The sequence below is a fragment of the Salmo trutta genome, chromosome 1 (genome assembly GCF_901001165.1).
Source record: "Salmo trutta chromosome 1, fSalTru1.1, whole genome shotgun sequence".
NCBI lineage: Eukaryota > Metazoa > Chordata > Actinopteri > Salmoniformes > Salmonidae > Salmo > Salmo trutta.
This window is the reverse complement of record NC_042957.1, coordinates 47,591,980-47,608,496: the sequence shown is the minus strand read 5'-3', so window position 1 is coordinate 47,608,496 and position 16,517 is coordinate 47,591,980. Positions and strand designations below refer to the sequence as shown.

At 44.3% G+C, this 16,517-nt stretch overlaps 1 protein-coding gene across 2 annotated transcripts; it reads left to right on the top strand.

Moving 5' to 3' along the window:
- The first annotated feature begins 8,176 nt into the window (after window positions 1-8,176).
- On the top strand, window positions 8,177-13,054 carry LOC115203203 (P43 5S RNA-binding protein-like). 2 transcript variants are annotated; one of them, XM_029767786.1, is made up of 9 exons: window positions 8,177-8,492; window positions 8,694-8,794; window positions 8,892-8,988; window positions 9,204-9,292; window positions 9,438-9,511; window positions 10,356-10,436; window positions 10,839-11,068; window positions 12,045-12,098; window positions 12,512-13,054. In XM_029767786.1, the coding sequence occupies exons 1-9, from the start codon at window positions 8,361-8,363 to the stop codon at window positions 12,800-12,802; spliced, it is 1,149 nt and encodes a 382-aa protein (XP_029623646.1). In that variant the 5' UTR covers window positions 8,177-8,360; the 3' UTR covers window positions 12,803-13,054. The 2 variants fall into 2 exon arrangements, with proteins under 2 accessions (XP_029623646.1, XP_029623553.1); XM_029767693.1 differs by having other exon boundaries at window positions 8,182-8,492; window positions 12,509-13,054.
- The last annotated feature ends 3,463 nt before the right edge of the window (window positions 13,055-16,517 follow it).

Sequence of the window (16,517 nt, the reverse complement as noted above, 5' to 3'; positions counted from 1 at the left end):
TTCTCACTACTGTGATTATCATGTCTTTGAACGTGAATATCTTCTCCTCAGCCACCCAGGCCATGGGCCACCCAGACCATCCTTCTACTTCAGGAGCGCCCATATAGCTGGAGTGCACTAAGGCCATGACTGAGATGCACTTGCCAACTTTGTGTTCTGCCTAATGCTGCATTCATATTCATAACCAAGTGGGAAGTTGGTAATTTCCAGTTGTGAAGTAGTAAATACGAGTTGGATGCATTCCTGTGCTTTAAACTTGTTAAGAAACGCTGATTAGCTAATGGCAAACAAGTTGTGTCAACAATAAACTAAAATTACAGCTATCATGCTCACAAATTATAGTGTTCAAAAACCATAATTAATAGATTGCTTTTTATATATCATGTTTTGTTGCATTTAATTTATAGGGTAATTTTTTCCCCTTAATCATATCATAATAAACTTTTACCAGTTGAATGTAGACACAAATATAATACTATTTTATATTGCACATTTAAGTAAACACTTTATTAAAATATGCAAATGAGCCGTGCAAATCCATGTTTCTGGACACTGAGTGAAGTCAGCCTAAATATTTTGATTTCATTTTGTTGAGACACTCCAGGACCGGACTTGTCCAGAGCAGATTGTGGATAAATAATTTTTTTAACTTTCTATCTGTAAAATACTAAAGACATAAACGTAAAATGCATTTTTGCCGTATGTTTCCAAATAAAATGTTATTTACAATAAACAATTTACAACATATCAACCATAAAAAAATAATTATGAATGCGGATGCTTCTGAAGCTGAGAAAAAATGAGTTGACGTGTGAGAAGAGCCTGTGTTTCGGGAAATGGCAGTTAAAGACAAATACACTGAATTTAGACTAACAAACGCCAAACGCCTATTTAGACCTAATCACCATCTCTTCAAAGTTACTAAATATAGTCCAGTTTGTAACACTCTCTATGAAATGGGATGTTAAATGATGTGTAATTTAATGTAGTGAGATTTGAAATTATTGAGGTACATCCATTTTAAAGTGGTTAGAATTAATTAAAATGTTGAGGGACCAAAATAATATTACTGGATCAAAATACCAACAAATCTCAAAATGGATAAGTAGATGCAAGAATATGGGTTATGTCAGAATCCAGCATGTGGGAGAAGTCGGAGCTCAGGGATGATAGACACGTTTCCCACTAGTAATTACCAGTAAGAGGGGCGTTCAAGATGATTTTTCCTAGTCGTATGTGGTAAATACGTCTATGAATGAAGGTTATGAAGGCAGTATACGAACAGCCCCTAGCCGTGGCATATTTAAGCAAAAATATCCGAGGAGGTGTGGTATATGGCCAATATACCATGGCTAAGGGCTGTTCTTATGCAGGTAGCCTAGTGGTTAGAGCGTTGGACTTGTAACCGAAAGGCTGCGAAATCAAATCCCCGAGCTGACAAGGTACAAATCTGTCGTTCTGCCCCTGAACAAGGCAGTTAACCCACTGTTCCTAGGCCGTCATTGAAAATAAGAATTTGTTCTTAACTGACTTGCCTAGTTAAATAAAGGTTACACATTTTTACGTGGCTCATTGCGCTCTAGCGACTCCTTGTGGCTGGCCGGACGCCTGCAGGCTGACTCCGGTAGTCATTTTTTATTTTTATTTATTTTTATTTTTTTTCATTCAACTTTCCTACCCCGGAGGTTTTATCTGGACATGGTTCGTCAGGACTTCAAACAGCCGAAGCTAAGTAACATTAACATGATGCCTTCTAATTGCAGTCGTTGTACTCATAATATACAGGAGAACGATCGCCTTACGGCAAGGATAGCTGTGCTGCAAGCCCAGCTTCAGACGCAATCGTTAGGCAAGGGTCATTTCAGTGTAGGAAAGGATGAAACAGCGTCTGTGCCACCAGCAAGTACAGATAGTAACGTTAGTATAAACCCCCTCGCACGGTCCCCGCAGCCGGACATCTTTCTCATGGCGTCTGGAGGGAAACGCTGTAGGAATGCTCAACTGGTGTCGCTTATTCAGCCGACAGAAACTTTCAACCGGTTCTCCCCGTTAAGCGAGTCGGAGGCCGAGACTTCTCTGGTCTCTGCTCCTCCCGTTGTGGGGTCTGAGACGCCGACGGCTCCCACCATTAGCTCTGACAAATTGAAAACCCTAGTCATTGGCGACTCCATTACCCGCAGTATTAGACTTAAAACTAATCATCCAGCGATCATACACTGTTTACCAGGGGGCAGGGCTACCGACGTTAAGGCTAATCTAAAGACGGTGCTGGCTAAAGCTAAAACTGGCGAGTGTAGAGAGTATAGAGATATTGTTATCCACGTCGGCACCAACGATGTTAGGATGAAACAGTCAGAGGTCACCAAGCGCAACATAGCTTCAGCATGTAAATCAGCTAGAAAGATGTGTCGGCATCGATTAATTGTCTCTGGCCCCCTCCCAGTTAGGGGGAGTGATGAGCTCTACAGCAGTCTCACAACTCAATCGCTGGATGAAAACTGTTTTCTGCCCCTCCCAAAAGACAGAATTTGTAGATAACTGGCCCTCTTTCTGGGATTCACCCACAAACAGGACCAAGCCTGGCCTGCTGAGGAGTGACGGACTCCATCCTAGCTGGAGGGGTGCTCTCATCTTATCTACGAACATAGACAGGGCTCTAACTCCTCTAGCTCCACAATGAAATAGGGTGCAGGCCAGGCAACAGGCTGTTAGCCAGCCTGCCAGCTTAGTGGAGTCTGCCACTAGCACAGTTAGCGTAGTCAGCTCAGCTTTCCCCATTGAGACCGTGTCTGTGCCTCGATCTAGGTTGGGCAAAATTAAAAATGGCGGTGTTCGCTTCAGTAATCTTACTAGTATAAAGACCTCCTCCATTCCTGCCATTATTGAAAGAGATTGTGATACTTCACATCTCAAAATTGGGTTACTTAATGTTAGATCCCTCACTTCCAAGGCAGTTATAGTCAATGAACTAATCACTGATCATAATCTTGATGTGATTGGCCTGACTGAAACATGGCTTAAGCCTGATGAATTTACTGTGTTAAATGAGGCCTCACCCCCTGGTTACACTAGTGACCATACCCCCCGTGCATCCGGCAAAGGCGGAGGTGTTGCTAACATTTACGATAGCAAATTTCAATTTACAAAAAAAAAAACAATGACGTTTTCGTCTTTTGAGCTTCTAGTCATGAAATCTATGCAGCCTACTCAATCACTTTTTATAGCTACTGTTTACAGGCCTCCTGGGCCATATGCAGTGTTCCTTACTGAGTTCCCTGAATTCCTATCGGATCTTGTAGTCATAGCAGATAATATTCTAATTTTTGGTGACTTTAACATTCACATGGAAAAGTCCACAGACCCACTCCAAAAGGCTTTCGGAGCCATCATCGACTCAGTGGGTTTTGTCCAACATGTCTCTGGACCTACTCACTGCCACAGTCATACTCTGGACCTAGTTTTGTCCCATGGAATAAATGTTGTGGATCTTAATGTTTTTCCTCATAATCCTGGATTATCGGACCACCATTTTATTGCGTTTACAATTGCAACAAATAATCTGCTCAGACCCCAACCAAGGAAGATTAAAAGTTGTGCTATAAATTCTCAGACAACCCAAAGATTCCTTGATGCCCTTCCAGACTCCCTCTGCCTACCCAAGGACGTCAGAGGACAAGAGTCAGTTAACCACCTAACCGAGGAACTCAATTTAACCTTGCGCAATACCCTAGATGCAGTTGCACCCCTAAAAATTAAAAACATCTGTCATAAGAAACTAGCTCCCTGGTATACAGAAAATACACGAGCTCTGAAGCAAGCTTCCAGAAAATTGGAACGGAAATGGCGCCACACTAAACTGGAAGTCTTCCGACTAGCTTGGAAAGACAGTACCGTGCAGTATCGAAGAGCCCTCACTGCTGCACGATCATCCTATTTTTCCAACTTAATTGAGGAAAATAAGAACAATCCGAAATTTCTTTTTGACACTGTCGCAAAGCTAACTAAAAAGCAGCATTCGCAAATGGAGGATGGCTTTCACTTCAGCAGTAATAAATGTATGAACTTCTTTGAGGAAAAGATCATGATCATTAGAAAGCAAATTACGGACTCCTCTTTAAATCTGGGTATTCCTCCAGGGCTCCATTGTCCTGAGTCTGCACAACTCTGCCAGGACCTAGGATCAAGGGAGATACTAAAGTGTTTTAGTACTAAATCTCTTGACATAATGATGAAAATAATCATGGCCTCCAAACCCTCAAGCTGCATACTGGACCCTATTCCAACTAAACTACTGAAAGAGCTGCTTCCTGTGCTTGGCCCTCCTATGTTGAACATAATAAACGGCTCTCTATCCACCGGATGTGTACCAAGCTCACTAAAAGTGGCAGTAATAAAGCCTCTCTTGAAAAAGCCGAATCTTGACCCAGAAATTATAAAAAACTATCGGCCTATATCGAATCTTCCATTCCTCTCAAAAATTTTAGAAAAAGTTGTTGCGCAGCAACTCACTGCCTTCCTGAAGACAAACAATGTATACGAAACGCTTCAGTCTGGTTTTAGACCCCATCATAGCACTGAGACTGCACTTGTGAAGGTGGTAAATGACCTTTTAATGACGTCAGACCGAGGCTCTGCATCTGTCCTCATGCTCCTAGATCTTAGTGCCGCTTTTGATACCATCGATCACCACATTCTTTTGGAGAGATTGGAAACCCAAATTGGTCTACATGGACAAGTTCTGGCCTGGTTTAGATCTTATCTGTCGGAAAGATATCAGTTTGTCTCTGTGAATGGTTCGTCCTCTGACAAATCAATTGTAAATTTCGGTGTTCCTCAAGGTTCCGTTCTAGGACCACTATTGTTTTCACTATATATTTTACCTCTTGGGGATGTCATTCGAAAACATAATGTTAAATTTCACTGCTATGCGGACGACACACAGCTGTACATTTCAATGAAACATGGTGAAGCCCCAAAATTGCCCTCGCTAGAAGCCTGTGTTTCAGACATAAGGAAGTGGATGGCTGCAAATTTTCTACTTTTAAACTCGGACAAAACAGAGATGCTTGTCCTAGGTCCCAAGAAACAAAGAGATCTTCTGCTGAATCTGACAATTAATCTGGATGGTTGTACAGTCGTCTCAAATAAAACTGTGAAGGACCTCGGCGTTACTCTGGACCCTGATCTCTCTTTTGAAGAACATATCAAGACTGCTTCAAGGACAGCTTTTTTCCATCTACGTAACATTGCAAAAATCAGAAACTTTCTGTCCAAAAATGACGCAGAAAAATTAATCCATGCTTTTGTTACTTCTAGGCTCGACTACTGCAATGCTCTACTTTCCGGCTACCCGGATAAAGCACTAAACAAACTTCAGTTAGTGCTAAATACGGCTGCTAGAATCCTGACTAGAACTAAAAAATTTGATCATATTACTCCAGTGCTAGCCTCCCTACACTGGCTTCCTGTTAAGGCAAGGGCTGATTTCAAGGTTTTACTGCTAACCTACAAAGCATTACATGGGCTTGCTCCTACCTATCTTTCCGATTTGGTCCTGCCGTACATACCTACACGTACGCTACGGTCACAAGACGCAGGCCTCCTAATTGTCCCTAGAATTTCTAAGCAAACGGCTGGAGGTAGGGCTTTCTCCTATAGAGCTCCATTTTTATGGAATGGTCTGCCTACCCATGTGAGAGACGCAGACTCAGTCTCAACCTTTAAGTCTTTACTGAAGACTTATCTCTTCAGTAGGTCCTATGATCAAGTATAGTCTGGCCCAGGAGTGTGAAGGTGAACGGAAAGGCTGGAGCAACGAACCGCCCTTGCTGTCTCTGCCTTGTCGGTTCCCCTCTTCCCACTGGGATTCTCTGCCTCTAACCCTTTTACAGGGGCTGAGTCACTGACTTACTGGTGTTCTTCCATGCCGTCCATGGGAGGGGTGCGTCACTTGAGTAGGTTGAGCCACTGACGTGGTCTTCCTGTCTGGGTTGGCGCCCCCCCCTTGGGTTGTGCCGTGGCGGAGATCTTTGTGGGCTATACTCGGCCTTGTCTTCGGACGGTAAGTTGGTGGTTGTAGATATCCCTCTAGTGGTGTGGGGGCTGTGCTTTGGCAAAGTGGGTGGGGTTATATCCTGCCTGTTTGGCCCTGTCCGGGGGTATCATCGGATGGGGCCACAGTGTCTTCTGATCCCTCCTGTCTCAGCCTCCAGTATTTATGCTGCAGTAGTTTATGTGTCGGGGGGCTAGGGTCAGTCTGTTACATCTGGAGTATTCTCTTGTCTTATCCGGTGTCCTGTGTGAATGTAAATATGCTCTCTCTAATTCTCTCTTTCTCTCTTTCTTTCTTTCTCTCGGAGGACCTGAGCCCTAGGACCATGCCTCAGGACTACCTGGCATGATGACTCCTTGCTGTCCCCAGTCCACCTGGCCATGCTGCTGCTCCAGTTTCAACTGTTCTGCCTGCGGCTACGGAACCCTGACCTGTTCACCGGACGTGCTTGTTGCACCCTCGACAATTACTATGATTATTATTATTTGACCATGCTGGTCATTTACGAACATTTTAACATCTTGACCATGTTCTGTTATAATATCCACCCGGCACAGCCAGAAGAGGACTGGCCACCCCTCATAGCCTGGTTCCTCTCTAGGTTTCTTCCTAGGTTTTTGGCCTTTCTCAGGAGTTTTTCCTAGGGAGTTTTTCCCAGCCACCGTGCTTCTTTCACATGCATTGCTTGCTGTTTGGGGTTTTAGGCTGGGTTTCTGTACAGCACTTTGAGATTTCAGCTGATGTACGAAGGGCTATATAAATAAATTTGATTTGATTTGATTTGATTTTGAACGGTGTTTCCTCGGACACATTGGCGCGGCTGGCTTCCGGGTTAAAGAGCGGCTGTTAAAAAAAAAATAAGGCACCTGTATCCAGGCACTCCACATTGCTTCATGCATTTTGTATAACCTTTATTTAACTAGGCAAGTCAGTTAAGAACAAATTCTTATTTGCAATGACAGCCTACACTGGCCAAACCCAGACAATGATGGGCCAATTGTGCACCACCCTATGGGACTCCCAATAATTGCGATACAGCCTGGATTTGAACCAGGGTGTCCATAGTACTGAAATGCAGTGCCTTAGACTGCTGCGCCACTCGGGAGCCTCCCTGGGCAAACCCCTAACCTGGAAGACGCTGGGACAATGGTGCGCCGCCCTATGGGACTCCCGGTCACCGCCCGGGGTGCCTTATTTCTATTATAAACTGGTTACCAACATAATAACAGTAAACAATAAATGTTGCGTCCAGTACCACTCCAGAGCTGACTGTAGTAGGCTAGTAGAGGCTCCTAAATCCTGGGTGATGTGTTCTGTCTGGGAATCCTTGGGATTGGTAATAATAGTTTCGTATGATCAAGGAATTAATAAACTTTTGCGACAACAAAAAATGCTACATCCCTATCTCTCTCTCAAATCTGATTGTAGTAAGATATGCTACCCTCTGCTGTAAGAATACAGTAGTTGCATCGCAGCGTGTTGAATACATGATGAACAGTGGGGATCTGTTGATTTCTAAAAAATATATATATATATTGTAACGACCCTGGGTTTATAAGCGCGGAAATCGACTCTGCCGCTCGAGCATGCTTTTGCGGCACAGTCGATAGCGCGCCGGACTTCGGGCTTGAAGGTCGAGGGTTCGAGACCTGCTCCCTGCTGTTCATTACAATATAATCCATGTATGACCTGGGCTGCGTATGTTTGTACATTCTGGAATGTTCAATTGAACGGAAACGGTGCTGTGCTGAACGACCAGTTGAAAAGCGGGTAGGAGTTGGATTATTGTTTGGGGACGCTGTCAGCATGGCCACTGGCCTTTAAAGACGTCACGCATTGCTTCAAGCCACTCCGCCACACCCACCAAAAGTACCTCAAGGTCTGTTCAATAACAGTTCAATTAACTGCCTTGTTCAGAACGACAGATCTTTATCTTGTCAGCTCGGGGATTCAATCGAGCAACTTTTCGGTTACTGGCCCAATACTTTAACCACTAGGCTACCTGCCGCCCCACGACTTGGGAATTGTGTCGTTCACTACAAACCGTCCCGCAACGTAGCAAACGTTCAAGCGAACTGAATGCACCTCAGGCGTCGTGAGATCTGACATGTCTGCAATCAGTCAGCCTGGAACACGGCCATTCACTGCAAACACTGACACCTGAATTTAGCAATTAATTCGGCACAGGTGAAACCTGGGTCAATTAACCTCAGTGCACTCTCAGAGGCTACAAGAGTAGTTGGCGTGGGGTGCAGTCTCCTCTTGATTGACAGTGTGCAACCGAATAGACGACTGTTTTCAGGAGGCAATGAACGCGGTAGCCCACGAACAGGACTCGGGTCCTCGACAACAGGTTTTCAACTGCAACCATGCTGATTGTGGGGCGACGTTCAAACGGGAGTGGCGTTTGAAAGAACACGAGACCGTGCACACAGGAGCGGTAAATATGATATGGGGGACATGGCTGATAAGTGAGTGATATTCGAATTCGGCTATGTGCAGAAGTGACTAATTCTGCCATACATGTGTCGCTATAGTTCGAATGGGAACGTTATTTATGAAGTTTGAGCCTCATGATTGGAGTCAAAGATTACGATTGTGTAAACTATCATCTTTAGCCCCATTGGTCCTTGTTTCTCAGCAACCTTTTCAATGCGAAGTGACTGATTGTGGCCGTCGTTTCTCACGGAAATCTCACCTGAGCCGCCACGCACTTTGCCACACCGGGGTGAAAAAATTCAGGTATGTTAATTTCAGTTTACATTTAATTTCGCACCCATGGGTTAGGCTATAGTTTGATAAATTTAACTCACGCTAGTTAATTTTTTTCACCCAACAGATGTACATTTGTGAGTTGCACAAATGCTTTCTTCAACGCGGACAAGTTGAAGAGACACGTCCATTATACCCACGGAGAAAAGGACAAGTACTTTAAGGTTGTAGTCCACTAGATGGCGCCGAATAACCACGATGCTATTTGGAGATTGCCAACTTTCAGCATCTCTAGTGCCTTATTAACGGACCCCCTTGGCCCTGGCATGTGTACGTTATGAAATGGGTTCTTGCAATTTAAGAAACCATTTCCCTTTATTTACCGTCATCTCAATGTGCTGAAAGTTATATTGACTTGCTTAATTGTCCCCATGTGCAGTGCAATTTCCCAAATTGCTTATTGACATTCAAGAAACGGAGGGTGTATAAATTACATTTGAAGGAGCATGGAATATCTTCTAGTTTCAAGTAAGTCAGTCTTTAAATGATCCTGTAGGTCTTACAGCCTTTGACTATTGCACAAGGCCTAAGCTGATGAAAGCCTACTCTCTATTTAAAACACAAATGTATGCATGTAGATGAATGGTTAAATGATTCTGTCCCTGGTTCTCAGATGTTCAAAGAGAGGATGTGGAGTTGGGTTTGACACGCATGTCGCTCGCAAAGCCCATGAGAAGAAACATGCAGGTTTGACCCCTTTGCCTGTTTGTCGGTCTTCTGTTGCTGTACTGTCTTGCGTCAATCAGTTCAAAGAGATCTCACGTTTTGTATCACTATCAAATCTTATTAGTCACATGCGCCGAATACAACAGGTGTAGACCTTACAGTGAAATGCTTACTTACGAGCCCCTAACCAACAATGCAGTTTAAAAAAAATATGTATGAGGTAATTAACAAGTAATTAAAGGGCAGCAGTAAAAAACAAAAACAATATAGTGTGTGGCTGGCTGGCGCTGTTTAGAAGACTCTTGGACCTAGACTTGGCGCTCTGGTACCACTTGCCGTGCGGTAGCAGAGAGAACAGTATGACTAGGGTGGCTGGAGTCTTTGACAATTTTTAGGGCCTTCCTCTGACACCGCCTGGTATAGAGGTCCTGGATGGCAGGAAGCTTTGCCCCAGTGATATACTGGGCCGTTCGCACTTCTGTCTGTAGTGCTGCTCAGTTGCCATTCCAGGCAGGGATGCAACCCGTCAGGATGCTCTCGATGGTGCAACTGCAGAAACTTTTGAGGATCTGAGGACCCATGCCAAATCATCAGTCTTCTGATGGGGAATAGGTTTTGTTGTGCCCGCTTCACGGCTGTCTTGGTGTGCTAGGACCATGTTAGTTTGTTGATGTGGACACCAAGGAACTTGACGCTCTCAACCTGCTCCACTGCAGCCCCGTCGATGAGAATGGGGGTGTGCGCTCAGTCCTCTTTTTTTCCTGTAGTCCACAATCTCCTTTGTCTTGATCACTTTGAGGAAGATGATAGTAGCAGTTGTCATTTTACTCTTAACCTAACACTGCCCATCTCTCCCACTCTGCAGGGTACCGTTGCTCAAAGCCTGACTGCAATCATTTTGAGCAAACCTGGGGTAAAATGCACAAGCACATGGCCAAACACCCAGGTAAGCACCCCACCAAACCCCCTTAACTGGAGCTGTTACTGAAGGACTACGAAAAGCACAAATTACTGTACCCTTCCAGGCCAACCTGCCTTTACTGTTTGGATGTCATTGTTTTCACTTTTTTTTTTTTTTTTTCCTCAGTCTTCTACCACTTCTGTAAATGTCCTGCCTTCTACCCTGCTAGTTCTAGTGTGACAGTGTTTGGGAAACGGCCTAAGATGTGTTTGGCTGATTTAGTAATGCAATTAAGGGGAAGTTTATTTTATTGGTAACCGTCAGTGTCAAACATTCATACCCTTTACTCTGCCACCAGCTGCTTGCTCATGCCATCTGTTTTGACTAATGGACAACTTGTTGGGCAGGAATCCAGTAGTGACATTTGCCGCTCTCCTGTCCCTGCAGCCACATTCACCTGTAAGCTGTGCCAGAAGGTGTTTAAGCATGTGGACTCTCTGCGTCGACACAAGCGGACCCATGCCCTGCACAAGCCTGTCCTGCTGTGCCCCAGCAGTGGCTGCAAGGCCTACTTCTCCACTACCTTCAACCTGCAGCACCACATCCGCAAGGTCCACCTGCAGCTCCTCAAGTACCATTGCTACTTCCCCGACTGCCACAGGACCTTTGCCATGCGGGTATGTACTGTAGCCCCTGTGTTCAGTCGGAGTAAGACCGCTTTTCTAGGATCAGGTCCTCCTGTTCCAGATGCTCTAAGGTGAAACTGATCCTCTATCAACACTCCTACTGAGACTTTCACTCTTTAGGAGGAAGGACCCTAGTTATTACCATTCCTGTGCTCCCCTGGTTAAGCATTCTGTATATCTGCCCAGGTAAGTGTTTGCAGTTATATTGTACAAATGTGCGAACTTTCTAGAGGGCATTGCGTCATTCAAGGCCCTAGGTATAGTGAAACTGTTTGCCATTTCATTGTCCTAGGCATATTACAGGTGTAGACTAGAGGGCTTTCAACTTCTGTATTTGTTTAGATGAGGGATGGGCAACGCCAGTCTCTGGGGGGGGGGGGGGGGGGGTGCGCTGATTGGTGTCCCATGTTTGCCTGAGTTAACACGCCACTCCAATAATCAACTAATGATTATCTTCAGTTTAGAATGTAATTAATTAATCAGTTGTTTGCTAGGATGGGGGGGGGGGGCGCTCCGGTCCCTGTCAACTGGAGATGCCCATCGCTGATTCTAAGCAGTCCTGTTTGCTGTTCTCTACCTGTGTAGCTTTCTGCCTCTTCAGCCTGCTCTCTGACGTCCATTTGTCAGCGGTCTTACTAAGAACGCGCATCCATAACTGTCTAGTCTTCTACACAGTGACGACATGCAGTTGGGTTTCAATCACTGCATGCAAAGCAGCCTCGTGAATTTCTAAGTCGCCACTGAATGTCTTGTCAATTAACTACTAGTGGCTTATTTTCCATCACCTTCCATCGTGGACAGAATTGAATTTGAATCCCAAGGTTAACATTTGTCCATGTAGTGGACGGAGACGTTTTCCATTGGTACAGTATAAATGTTTGGAATGGATTGATGTTCATACTTTGCTGGGGTCATAATGTTTGTACTCCATCATTGTCGTGATGAACATCTCTGTTCAATCTTCCAGGAGAGCCTAAGCAGACACCTGGCTCACCACGACCCAGACGTCAACCCTGACAAGGTAAGCATGGTTGTAGTCCATCTATCCCCTGTGGGTCTACTGTTTGTGGTGTGCCGAGTATCTGGCTCTGGCCAGGTGACCATTGATCTGTATGTGTGCCCTGAACCATGTCTTTGAACCAGTTGAAAGTGGAGTCCCTTAGATGTCTGGTAGATTGAAGGGAATCTATAGCAGCTTTGGGCATAGTGGGGCTCGAGGGAGGGGTGGTGTTTACTCACACAATGTTGCTCTTGTCTCAATTTGTCCAGCTCTGAAGCCCCTACAGGAACTGAAGTCCTTATACACAGGCTTCCTGTCTACTGGGCAGTTAAAGTTAATGACCCTTCTGAGCAGTTGTAGTGGTGAATTGTTTCACTAAACATTTTATACCTCCGAAATCCATTTCTGTCGCATCTTGTTTCTCTCTGTAGCAGAAGCGCAAGCGACCCAAGAAGGCCTGGCAGAAGCGTCTGGAAGGCCACCACCAGCTGCCCCTGGTGGAGGACGACCTGCGCCGCCTCTTCGCCTTGCGCATGAGGGTGTCACGACGGGCCAAGGTGGAGGTTAACCTCTCAGGCCTCTTCAACGAGCGCAAGATCCCTCACTTTGTGGAATCGGAGGTCAACCTGTGTGACCTCTTCAGCATCAAGCCTCACTCCTCCTTCCCTGCAGAGCGAGGCCCTGTGGAGGTCACCCAGCCAGAGGTCACTGTGGTCAAGGGTTAAAGGTCAAATCAAAGGTTTAACTTGTAGCCTGAAAGTGCCATAGTACCATATTGAAGTTAAGTTGTAAATACTAGTGAAGTACCATTGCTCTTTTAGTTGCGCTAAACAGATTTTGAATGATTTAAAACATTTTTTTATGGTACATATAAAGCTATTGGTCTTATTGTTTTCCTGTATAAAAGCACTTGTGTTTTGTTTGCGTCCTTTGCCTGATCAGACCTGCCCCAATATAAATAAATAATTTGAAGGCAAGTCATTGTTTGTCTGAATGTTCAGGGAAGATGGGACTGTGCCACCTAGTTTCTCTCCAACTAAATCAGTAATCACCTGTCCGGGTGATCAATCACCCTGCATCAGTCCTTGGTGTAAATATGACTTGGGTCTGTCTCTTGATCAGAGGGAGGTAATGACTCGGTTGCAATTTAATGATGCCAAGGAATGCGACCGGAACCAGTGAAACAAATTTTGGAACAGGAGAAGCCATTTTGTGAGATGTTAGTTTACAGACCTAGTGCCATAACGGCTATGCAGGTTGACTTTTCCTTCCGACACCCATTAAATACGAACAAAATATCTGACCTATGAGTAAGAGTCCCCCCACCATTGATTCTTCAAAGCGTGGGGCTCTGCTCGGGCACCAGGTCCACGTCACTAGATGACTCCTCAATCCAATCCCCTGGTAGAGGGGGAGAGCTGAGAACTGGCAGTACAAAATTGTAAGCTTTACAATTGATGTGCCTTTTGAAAGACTGCAGAATAATTTAAGTCTGACCAGTGACAGATTGTATCAGACATTTCTTCCATTAGTCTATGCCCCTATCTGCCACTTACACTGAATTGCTGTGTAATATGTCTAGCTTTCTAGTGTTCGTTCCATCAGAACCCTGTGACTTCAGCTGACTGCTAATGGCTAGTCTCTGCTGTATTACTTCCTACAGAGACCTCTGATTAAATCACAGTACGTTTCCACCTGAACCTGTCCAATAAAGCTATACTGAATAAAAATACAACAATTTCAAAGATCTTACTGGGTTACAGTTCAGATATGGAAATAAGTTTAAATTAACTTAGTTGGGCCCTAATCTATGGATTTCACAGAACCCCACTGCCACCATGGGGCACTCTGTTCACAACGTTGACATCAGCAAACCGCTCAACCACACTAAGCCATACACTGTCATCTGCCCGGTACAGTTGAATCTGGGATTCATTCGTCGAGAGCACACTTCTCCAGTGGCCAACGAAGGTGAACATTTCCCCACTGATGTCGGTAACCACTCCGAACTGCAGTCAGGTCAACACCCTGGTGAGGACGATGAGCTTCCCTGAGATGGTTTCTGACAGTTTGTGCAGAAATTCGTCGGTTGAGCAAACCGTTTCAATTGCTATCTGTCTGGTCTCGGATGATCCCACAGGTGACAGCCGGATGTGGAGGTTCTGGGCTGGTATGGTTACATGTGATTTGCAGTTGTGAGGCTGGTTGGACGTACTGCCAAATTCTCTGAAATGACATTGGAGGTGGTTTATGGTAGAGAAATGAACACAATTATTTGGCAACACCTCTGGTGGATTGCACGCTCCCTCGACCTCAGACATCTGTGGCATTGTGTTACAAAACTACTTTTTAGAGTGGCCTTTTATTGTCCCCAGCACAAGGTGGACCTGTGTAATGATTATTCTGTTTAATCAGTTTATTGAAATGACACACCTGTCAGGTGGATGGATAATCTTGGCGAAGTAGAAATGCTCACTAAAAGGGATGTAAACAAATTTGTGCAAATAATTTGAGGGAAAATGGGCTTTTCATGCATTTGGAAAATCTCTGTGATTTTTTTTATTTTTATTTCAGCTCATGAAACGTGACAAACTTTACATGTTGCGTTTATATTTTTGTTCAGTGTAATTTTAGTTTTCCATTTTATGCCCACTGAACAATTTATGGCTCTATTCAAACTATCACGGAAGCTTAGTTTTACAGCGTGATTGAAATTTAAAGGCAATGTTCCGGCTTTAGGGGAGACTGCATTCACTGTAAACGCTGCATATGTCGGCTCAATCTGAAATTACCTTATTTCTACCGCGGAATCTGTAACTCCTCAGCTTCACCTCAACAGTTTGAATCACTTTTTACCCTGTCAACTCACCAGTTGTAGAAAATGGAGAGTGTAGGAAGACTAACTTGTAATCATACACCTACAGTGTAGACACAATCGTACACATTAGGTAATGTGTACTCTATACAAAATGAATGGTTTGTACGCAGATCCTCTTTTACACACTGGTGTACCATCTCATTCCAAGGCCTGTGTTGTGGCTGTAATATGGCTGGGTCCAGTTTGACATTTCAAAGCCTTTGCTAAGCCCACTTCCAGCCTGTCATTGGAGCTCTATTGAAGTCATTACTTCTGATGTGTTTTTCTGCTGCTGTTGTGGTGCTCATTCTCCAGGGCTGCTCCTGCCGCCTCAGGCCATGTCAGCTGGTAATCCTTCACATAAACCTAGCCTATATGTCTGCTGCTCTGCTGGCTAACGGCCCACACCATGGAGAGGGAACACACATGCGCGTTCTCTCTCTCTCTCTCGCTCTCGCTCTCTCTCACTGTCTCCACTGTGTGTTTGTGGAGGTAATGTACAAGCGTTTATAATTACTTTGCTTTTGGTGCTTCGTGTGAAATGTGTTTTTACAACAGATTAGACCATAATAGAAAGTCTTTGTTGCCCTCGTGTCCAAAGCGTAATTGAAATATGAATGATTCACCAGTGTTCAGGGTGACACAGGGTTAATTATAAATTGTGTGAGTCTGTGTTTGAGGGCTTTCAAAACAATGTGTTGCTTTGATGATTCCTGATTTATTGTAATGGGACATCAGGGGGTCTCTAAGAATTTACAGTTGAAATTCAGCAGACTAGCTGTTTGGAAGATGGACCCTCGCTGACTCCATGGTAATAAAATGTTTAGAATTCAGCATATATTCACAGACCACTTTCCTTTGCTCTTTCTTTCCCCAGATTAATACATTTTATTTCCCAGAACAGTTATTCTAATACATATTTTTACATAGAATGCTGAATTTATTTAAGCGATAAGGCCCGAGGGGGTGTGGTATAATGTATGGCCAAAATACCACGTCTAAGGGCTGTTCATAGGCGCGACGCAAAGCGGAGTGCCTGGACACAGCCCTTAGCTGTGGTATATTGGCCATATATCACAAACATCCAAGGTGCCTCATTGCTATTATTAACTTGTTACCAACGTAATCAGAGCAGTAAAAATAAATGTTTTGTCATACCTGTGGTATACAGTCTGATATACCATGGCTGTCAGCCAATCGGCATTCAAGGCTCAACCAGCCAGTTTATAAATACATATACAGTTGAAGTCGGAAGTTTACATACTCTTAGGTTGGAGTCATTAAAACTCCTTTTTCAACCACTCCACAAATTTCTTGTTAACAAACTATAGTTTTGGCAAGTCGGTTAGGACATCTACTTTGTGCATGACACAAGTCATTTTTCCAACAATTGTTTACAAGGCCGCTCAGCAAGGAAGAAGCCACTGCTCCAAAACCGCCATAAAGAAGCCAGACTACGGTTTGCAACTGCACATGGGGACAAAGATCATACTTTTTGGAGAAATGTCCTCTGGTCTGATGAAACAAAAATAGAACTGTTTGGCCATAATTACCATTGTTATGTTTGGAGGAAAAAGGGGGAG

What these genes read in the sequence shown, in the direction of transcription:
- LOC115203203 (XM_029767693.1), top strand. Translation starts at nt 8,361, where the DNA reads ATGAACGCGGTAGCCCACGAACAGGACTCGGGTCCTCGACAACAGGTT. An exon ending in ACCGGGGTGAAAAAATTCAG is followed by an intron (nt 8,795 to 8,891) that starts GTATGTTAATTT and finishes TTCACCCAACAG; the next exon opens with ATGTACATTTGTGAGTTGCA. An exon ending in CAGACGTCAACCCTGACAAG is followed by an intron (nt 12,099 to 12,508) that starts GTAAGCATGGTT and finishes TTCTCTCTGTAG; the next exon opens with CAGAAGCGCAAGCGACCCAA.